This window comes from Manis pentadactyla, chromosome 3, assembly GCF_030020395.1.
Source record: "Manis pentadactyla isolate mManPen7 chromosome 3, mManPen7.hap1, whole genome shotgun sequence".
Taxonomy (NCBI): domain Eukaryota; kingdom Metazoa; phylum Chordata; class Mammalia; order Pholidota; family Manidae; genus Manis; species Manis pentadactyla.
In genome coordinates, this window is record NC_080021.1 from 31,838,889 (window position 1) to 31,848,508 (window position 9,620).

At 41.4% G+C, this 9,620-nt stretch overlaps 1 protein-coding gene across 12 annotated transcripts in view; it reads left to right on the top strand.

Moving 5' to 3' along the window:
- The window catches only part of SYBU (syntabulin), a 108,098-nt gene extending 106,100 nt beyond the window's left edge, over positions 1–1,998 (top strand). For all 12 annotated transcript variants that reach the window (XM_057497821.1, XM_057497819.1, XM_057497822.1 and 9 more), the window contains one exon: positions 173–1,998. In XM_057497821.1, the coding sequence (XP_057353804.1) occupies positions 173–1,277 (1,105 nt within the window). In that variant the 3' untranslated portion in view covers positions 1,278–1,998. The remainder of the gene's footprint in view (positions 1–172) is intronic.
- Positions 1,999–9,620: the final 7,622 nt, after the last annotated feature.

Consider the following 9,620-nt stretch of genomic DNA (forward strand, 5'->3'; position numbering starts at 1 on the left):
TTAAAGTGGGGGTACAGTTCTGGCTAATACCTGAAAAGAAAAAAGTTTCAAAGCTGCTTTAACCTCTGTGTTTCAAGTGGAAGAGGGTGGACTCCTAGCCATGTGTCAGACTTGCTCGCTGCCTGGTTCAAAGCTGACATTTTTCGTGGCCCTGCTTGCCTTCTCGCTCCAGGGAAGGCGAGATTGTGGAGCTCAAGTCTCAGCTGGCCCGCATGCGAGAAGACTGGATTGAAGAGGAGTGCCACCGGGTGGAGGCCCAGCTGGCCCTCAAGGAAGCCAGGAAAGAGATTAAACAGCTCAAACAGGTCATTGAAACTATGAGGAGCAATCTGGCTGATAAGGATAAAGGCATCCAAAAGTATTTTGTGGACATAAACATTCAAAACAAGAAGTTGGAGTCTCTGCTTCAGAGCATGGAGAGAGCACACAATGGCTCTCTGAGGGATGAACTGTGTCTAGACTTTCCATTCGATTCCCCAGAAAAAAGCTTCACGCCAAACACCCCTTTTGGAAAGATGGCTGATGGGCTTTCTCTGGCAGAGCCGGTCACAGAAGAAGGGGCTGACGGTGAGCTGCTGGTGGGAGACAGCCTGGTCGATGGCACAGATTTGTTTGATGAGATGGTGGCAGCCATCACCGCAGAGGCTGGGAACCTGGAGCTTGTTGCTGCCACCCCTGGGGCAGAGGTCCTTGAGGTCCTCCCCAGGGGGGTGGGTCCTGAGGAGGCCAGGGCGATGGTGGAGCAAGCTGTGCAGACCGACGTGGTGCCCTACAGCCCTGCCGTGTCAGAGCTCATTCAGCACGTGCTCAAGCTCCAGGACCCCTCTCCCTCTCCCCCCACATCCCCTGATGAGTCCGGGCCTGACTCAGTGGAAAGCTTCCTCGAGTCCATCTCTGCATTAGTGGTTGATTTAACTCCAAGAAATCCAAACTCAGCCATCCTCTTGTCTCCCGTGGAGACCCCATACACCACGGTGGGTACGGGGGCTTGTGAAAACCGCCTCATGAGAGAGCTGGATTTTGCAGGCCCCACAGAAGAAAGGTTGAACGGCATCATCCCGCTGTCCTCGGGGGCCGTTGGGAGGCAGTACTGGAGCAGCAGCTTCCTGGTGGATCTCCTGGCCGTGGCTGCTCCTGTGGTTCCCACGGTTCTGTGGGCATTCAGTACTCAGAGAGGGGGGACAGATCCCATCTACAACATCGGAGCCTTGCTGCGGGGCTGCTGTGTGGTTGCCCTGCATTCACTCCGCCGCACCGCCTTTCACATCAAAACCTAAAGAGCAGTTGTTTCTGTGTGCCAGTTTGTCCTGTGTGGCGTGCCAGGTGGAGAAGCAGCAGGTCGACTTGAGGCGGTCCCTGTTCTGTCGTTTTGCTCCTTGGTATTTGATTTGCACTATATTTAGTTGATGCCTGTTCACTGTTTAAAACCAGAGGTCTCTTCAAAGGCATGGAGACCTGGTTCAAGTAAATGTCCCACCAGTGTGGTATAGAAAGCATGCTCATGATCCTGCCGTGTCGTCTGAGGTGCCCTTTCTTATCCTATTGGTTCAGGAAAAGAAAATGCAAAGTTTGCACTTTGAAGACAGCTTCTATAAGGCTGGCATGTTATCTCCTCGCTTTGCTTCGTGCTGTTTTAAAATGTGTAATTGTTACAGCATTCCAATGGTCTTGTGCATAGCAGGGGACTGTAACCAAAAATAAAAATGTATTTGTGTAATTGGTCTGAAGAAATCTTGAATAGCTCTTTAGTGTCTTACTCGGGGTTGATAAGGTTTGAGTGTTTGCAATTTTTTACTAAATGTAGCTCCAAGGTCTTAAAATGGCTTGTTTGTTCTTAAACCTCTTAATTGATGAAACTGTATGTAAGTTTACAATGTATTAACTTATTTTTTGCTCATTATGTATAGTGTTTTAGTGGAAATTGTAACCATACACTTCAGCATGATGAAAATAAAGATTAGTGTTTCCATTTAAATAAATGTTCTATCCAATAAATAATCATCTCTGTGGTTTTACTTCTAGATATGATAAGACTAACTGGATAGCAGATCTTTCCTTCTTTATCAATAGGGGTCTGTCAAAGTGGAATTAACTAAGAAACGAGAAAGAGGGAAAAACAATTATTAAAGAAATAATGCTGTCTTTAAAAAAGGCATTGTTTCTGAATAAAAGTAGCTTTGTTTGTTTGCTCTGAAATTACCCACACACTTGTTTGCCCATAAATTTGTTCAGTAAGGGTATGTTGAGTATTTTCAGGAAAGTTGGGGTGATTTTTTTTTAAGCATGTTAGGGAGCACTGCTAGTACCTTATGCCTTCTCCCCATGGAAGGCTAAGGTGAAGGTGAGTGGCTGGGAAGGGAGGAGATAATAACTGGTCTATATTATTTTATTTATTCCTCACATCAATCTTGTAAGGTGGTATATTATTCTATTTTACAGATAAGGGAGCTAAACCTCTAAAAGGCAAACTCACAATCTCATAGTTCCTCTCTAGAAGCCAGGATTTCAAGTTCCTGCAAAGCAAATAAATGCCTTTTCCACTTTACCACATGAAGGGAATAAACAGAAGAATATCTTAAGTTCTCACCCAGAAACTCTTCTTCCATAGCACTTACCATCTTTAAATATACACTGTTTTTCCCCCACTAAAATGTTAGCTCTCTGAGGATAGGGATCTCTGTTCTGTTTTGTTTACAGATCTGTCTCAAAAACTTCAAACAGTAGGTGGCACATAGTAGGGGTTCTAAAGACAGTTGAGAATTTATTCATCCAACAAATACTTGGGTGCTCACATACTAAGCGTTTCACTGGGTGGTCAGTACTGAAGGAGGCAGGCAAGGTTTCTCCTACCAGGGAGCTTACATTCTGTCTGTGAAAATCACAGACTATGCAGCAAATGACCAAGATCATTTTAGATCATGGTATGTGCTTCTAAGGACATAAACAAGGTGTTTGACCAAGATTGACAGAGGCAAAGGTAAGGAACACATCTCTAAAGAAATTACATTAGTGGGTATAATAGTTGAAAAAGAGCCAGTCATATGAAGTTATAGGAAGTAAAATTTTGCAAAAAGAACAGATGCAAAGGCCCAGAGGCAGAAAAGGGTCTGACATGTTATGGGGCATCAAGGAGGCTGGAGAGGCAGAGCAGTGAGGCGTCAGGGGCAAGTGGAGAGGTAGATAAGAAGCTAATTTGTCTGGTGCCATGCAAACCACATTAGGGTTAATTTAAATTTATTCACAATGCAATGATAAATATTAATAGACTTTAAAGCAGGACAATCATATAATTTTTTTTCCACTTTTTCTTTTTTGAACTTTGGGGCTACTGTGTACAGAGTGCATTATAAGCAGGCAGCAGTGGAAGCAAGGGACAATTGTAATGGTCCAGATGAGTGATTGTGACCATTTAGAGGTGGAAGTGAATGAAGTTGAATACGTAAGTTGAATAAAGACATAACTTAAAAGATAGAACTGGTATGATTTGCAGAGAGAGTGAATGTGGGGAGGGAATGAGGTAAGGTTTAGGGAAGAGAAATTAAGGATGACTCAGGTTTTTGATTTGAGCATGTGGGTCAGCAAGTGGTGACCATTTACTAAGAATGGAAAGAACTCAAGAAAAACAAGTTTGGGAAAATAAATTTGGATGTCTATTAAGTATCTATGGATAATGTCAAGTGAGTAATTGCATATATGTGAATGTGAAGATCAGGGGAGTTGTCAGGGCTAGAGTTATAAAATTGGGGTTCTTCAGCATTTGTATACTATTTAAAACCATGGCATGGGTGAAATCCAGGGAGAGTTTAAAGAAAAGAAGGCTAAAGGCTGAGTCCCAGGACACTTCCATGTTTAGATAGAGATAGAGAATCAAGAACCAACAAAGTAGTGTAAGAAGAGGCAGCCCAGTGGTGGGAGGAAAACAAGATGAATGTAGTATTATGAAAACCAGGAGAGGAGAGTGATTCAAGAGTCGGGTGGCCAACTGTGTTGAAGTCCTACCAAGAAAGTGAGCAACATGAGAACAGATATATGTTCGTCTACTGGCTTTGACAACAAAATCTTAGTGACTGACAAGTTCATTTTCTTGGGAGAAATGAAGCCAGATTGGAGTGGTGTGGATAAAATGAGAGTTCCTGTGGCCAGTATTCTCACCTAGCCCTGGTTGACTAGCTCACTGCACACCTGTGGGCAATACATGGCTGTTGACTCTATATAAAAGAGCTCTGCCCAGTGCTCTGGGCATGACATGGTGGCAAGGCTGCAAGGCTGCAGGAGAGCAGAGCAGAGGCTGGAGTGGTGGCAGTGCCGAGGACAGAGGCCCAGAGGATGGCTGTGAGGGACAGCTGTGCGGACAGAGGGGCCCAGAGGCAGAGACTGGCTTGCTGCATACAGACTCACTCTGAGTGAATAGGATTCTAGTGACTGACCTGCCACCTGGAAATAAAGGTGGGTATAACCCTTTCAGCCCAAGAACGTTTTGCTGTCATTTTCTTTGGTCACATTGAATCCATAGCGAACTTGCCTGGGGCTGAAACCCATTGGCAAGACAAGTGGGTTATCAAGTGAATGAAAGAGAAAGTAGAAATCAATGTGTGCAGCTAATTTCTTTGTTTTATTGTGAAGGGGAAGACATGGGTGGTAGTTACACAGGGGATGTGAGATGCAAGTTTCTGTTCTATTTTTCAGTAATGAGAGAAGATAAAGCATGTTTGTATATTTTTGCAACTGTGCCAATGAAGAGAAAGAAATTGATAAGCCAGGAGAGATTAATTGAAGGAGAGAAGACCTTGAGAAGATGAGAAGGGATTGGTTGGAGGGCACAAGGATGCCCACGGGGAAATGACGGTTAGTCCCTGATGGGCCATTTCTTCTATGGAATACACATGTCTTAGGAACACATGGGTACTTAGTGCATAGTAGAGGGATTTGACTGAAATGCAAGAGAAACTATTTCTAGAGGTGAGTAGTTGGAAGTGTCCCAAGATAATAAGCCCTGCTCACACAGGTCCCTTCCTGAAGGGATGAGACCAATACCTAGATTCTGTTATCTTCCTTATAGTTCCTTCTTGTGTTTATTTTTACTTGTTGCTAAATTAAAGTACTTTTGCTTTAAGAAAAATTATAAGCCTGTTTTGGTATCCACTGTTGCTACAGAAACCAGTAAAACCACACAGACTCAGCATTGCTTTCATCAATTCAAGATGAATGGGAGGACGGGCTCTGGCAAAAAAGAATTCTCCATGAACCACAAATATTTATGTTGATTATCAAATTGAAGGCAGCTGATCATGAATAGCAAATTGTTTTGCTGTTGTAATAAACCTGTAATCCTTCCTTACATAAATAAAAAACTTCAAGCAAAGTTAACTCATTGGCAACATGAGACACTGCATATCCTATCCACTCTGAAACAAATTTGCACAAAGGTAAAACAGGAGGTCCTGGAGCAGTTATTCTGTGTTTCTTTCCCTCCTCCTCCATCCCCCATCCTTCCTCCTCTTACTTCAGGGTTTCAGTATACACAGTCTGTGGAAAATTACTACTTTTATTGAGAACAAAGTCTCTCCCAAATGAGTCCCTTGGAGTAAATAAAAGATGGAACATAGCTTTGCCTTTCGGAAGCCTAAGGCGTTGGCTGGTTTTGTGGACAGAATGACCTGATCCCATAGAAAAAAGTGTTCAAAGTTGCTTTCAGTAATTTGGATGTCTGTAATGTACAAACAGGCAGGGAAATGGAAAAGGAGGAACAATTCCACTCTATTAACAAATTGCTGTCCCATCAAAGCAAATGTTAAGCATTTCCTACAGTTATGTGTGCAAACATTCCAATTTATAAGAAACAATTTTTCCCAAAGGGATATACTGACCTTTCCAAGTTGAGCTGTTCAGAAAGGGGTGGGGAAATGCACTGCCCTCAGATGCCAAGCGTTTCTGACATTTATGGCAGAGAAAAAGGAAGTGTGTGATTTGCATTTGTCATAGGCCTTGCCTAAGAAATGGTTAGGTCTGAGATATGTTTTACTCCTGAGGATTTTTTCATTTAAAAAGGTTTAGGGTAGTTTTCAACTTCCATTTCAGCTCAGTGAGCACTTTTACAAAATTCACCCATTCCCAATATTAACAGATAAAATGTGCACATGAAACAGTAACCTAGGAAATTAAAAATAACAGTTTATGGCAATCACATCTTGAAAGGATGTCAACAAACTCCCAACTGTCCCAAACAAAACAATTAGAAAGTCCAGATAGGACAGGTTTATATCAGGTGATTATTTTTAAACCACTAGAAGGCAGGCTCTGCTGTGTCTACTGTTTCTTGCACAATCACAATGATTGTGATAACAATGGATATAACATTAATCCAAAGAATTTTAAAATTCAGAAAAGGTTTAAATGCTACTCAAAAGAGATGGTGTTAAAAGACTGGAATGTTTCAGTAGTGTTTAAGTTTTTTAAAAGGCATATCTCTTTTTAAAAATGTTTTCAACATACAAAGGCCAATACGTAAGTCACCTAAAAGTTTTAGAACAGGAACATCAGACCTCGGGCCCTGACATTTGTGTTCCTCTTGTCCCCAGCCATGGTCTCAGTAGCACCTCTCAGAACAGCTTGAAAACCAGATCAATGTATACCAGGTTCTTTGAAAATGGCAAATCATGTATACCCACTATGTTGTACTTCGGGGTTCACTGGTGTACTACTTACTACCCTGGGTAATGCTGAAGGACTCAGTCCCCTGCTGTCCCAGACAAATGAATGCTTAATGGACCTGTTTCCTAACCTTCTCTCACAAAAGCTTGTTTGCCAGTGCTGTGCCAGTTTACCCGTGAAAAGAATCTTTCACTTCAAGCACAGAGGCCATGTAAGCATGTGGGAAGGCAGTGATGTAAAATGATGACGTCAAACCCGGAGTCTGGGTTCCCTTCCTGACGCCTTCAAAGGTAGGGGTCACACCTTCTGCCCCTTGCTGCCCTAGAGTTCCTCCCCACGGAGATCTTATCTGACACAACATCAGGGATAGTTTCATTCTCATTTCCTGAAAATGTCATTTGTGATCAAAGTGATTTTGAATAACTTTGGAAAATTAAATTTTTGCCAGACTAGATCTGTAATGGACTGGAATATGAAGATTATTAACAACTGCAGTATATCTCCAATTTGATGGCGCATTGAAGACCTCCCTCCCCTTCCCTGCAATCAAATAGTTTGAGGTGTTTAAAGTGGTATCCTAGCCTTATTTTCTACAGTAAACAATGGAATAGGTACTGGCATTTTAAACTGACCTTTAATTCTTCTGAACCAGCACATTAGTTCTGGCTTATTGGTTGTACAGAGAAAATGAACAACGAAAGCAGTCTTAATCATTTTTACATCTCCAACTGAAAGTAACACCTGGGAAAAAGTTTTTATAATGATCGCCTTACTCTATAAGGGTTCCTTCTCATCAGGACAGACAGGCAACTATGAGGTTCAGGTGCACTGCAAAGCTTGAAAAAGGAATAAAAAGCAGTTGTATTGTTGTGTGTACTTTAAACTTAAATGAAGCGAGTAAAGTATATCTATATCCTTATGCACATCTACTTCACTTACCACTACAAAAAAAATACTGAGTCAAAGGATTTTTAATTTACTTCAGAGGCCAACATACCTATTGATGATGATGTCATTTTTTTCTCCATAAAATAGGTAAGCACTGATTTTATTCAGGAATAATCAACAGGTTTGAAAACTGCACTGCTGTGTGAATTATGGATGGAATGTTTAACCAAATGAAATTAATCCTGGGCAGAAGTTAATACAATGAGCCTGAAACTGACATAAGAATAAGAAACTGTAATAATTTCTCTCAACAATATGAGAATCAGAGTATGTCCTTTAAATTTCCTATGCAGAGGGATGATTTTTTTCTGTACATTACTTTTTCAACCAGATCATAAGGATGTATTAAGAAGGGTAACTGGATAAGTTCAGGAACAGTTTGTAGCAGGAAGGTCTCTGTGCATATCTTAGTCAGCATATGCACAAAACCTGTGACCTTGGCCTCATTAGAATAATGACCCCATCAAATGAGCTAATTGGTCTATTTTGCAAGTGTGTGAATATAAATCACATTTAATTTTGCCTTGATTATATCTGACCCAAGTTAATTGGGTATTTGTATATAGCATTGACATTCAACTATAGTTCTTTCTATGAAAATAAAAGCTAACTTCAGTCATATTGAATAAGTTCTTAGAAAACACAAATAGGTGTTACCTACTATGATTTGTAACATTATTTTCATTGAGTTCTTTAAGAACTAGAGAGAAAATTCTAAAGGTTTTTTGGCAGCTCAGTTTCCAGTGAAGAGAGGCCTTAGAAATCAGTCCACATAGGATACTGATTAACTAATATAACCTGCTCTGAGTTTGCTATTTTCCTTTCCTTTAATCAAGCACACAATTGCTTTTCTATTTTGCTTTCCTTACATGTTAAATGGGGACACTGGATTGCGGAGTCAGATATAATCAGAAACCCTCAGTGTTGAGCACATAATGAATGTTGATTCTTATTAAACTTGCAGTTCACCTTGGAGGTGTGTATCTAATATTGCAAAATCAGTCAACTTTTCCCACTCTCCACAAGGGGCAGCCAGAGTCAGTGCATGGCAAGGTATGTGTAAAGTGTGTACAGGATCTCATAAGTGTGTACAGAGGCCTCATAACGCCATTTGTCAAGCACTTCATATATACCAGGCATTATACTGTATACTTGGTCTCAATCCATCCTTAAAGCCACTATCTCCATTTAAGTGATTTACATACTCAGGCAATTTGTTTAATACTGCAGCATTTCTATAGTAGCTCTGAGGCCTCTGAGCAGCTCTCAAAATTGGTGCCATCAGTTTAATAAGTACTGCACAGCCATGGAAGTTCCCTGAAAGGGAAGGCGGAGACTGTCTTGGGTTGGCCAGACTTTGAGGGAAAGGTTCTGTGCAGAATCTCCCACTTGTGGATTAGCAGTGTCAGTGAGCACACACACAGGGTCTTTCCAGTCCTAAAAGACTGAGGCTTCTGGTAAAAAATCATCTCCTACCTCTCTCAAAAGTTACTCCAGTTACTGAGCATGCCCAAAGGCCATGGCAAAGGGGCATGAAGATAAAAGGTAGGATGCAAAGTGAAAACACAGCTGACTACAAAAGAAGTCACAAGTTGGTGCTGTAACCTTGGAACAGCCTTGGTTACTCAAAAAAAAAAGTGAAGTAAATTAGATAAGGAGTAAGAGCTCTCTTTGATAATAGGAGAGAGCAAGTCAAATTTTAAAATTCTGGGTAAATGATAAAGCCAAATTATTAGCTACTAAAATAATCTCTTCATGGACCTACCAGCTTCAACTTCCCAATGGACCAGAAAGTGAGGACGCAGCTCCTTCCCAGAACAATCTGTAGGTCCCAGCACACGGCCATCCTCCACCGTGGCTTCAGCCAGAACCACTCCCCTTGGAAACTTACATTTGCCTACACATCTTATGAAAGATTTCCTTGGAACAAGGGGCTAAAGAGTGTAAAAATCATTACAGTAGGTTATCCCAAAGCTGAAATACGTAGGATTAAAAAAGATGTGTGCGTTAGCTGTGTCTGA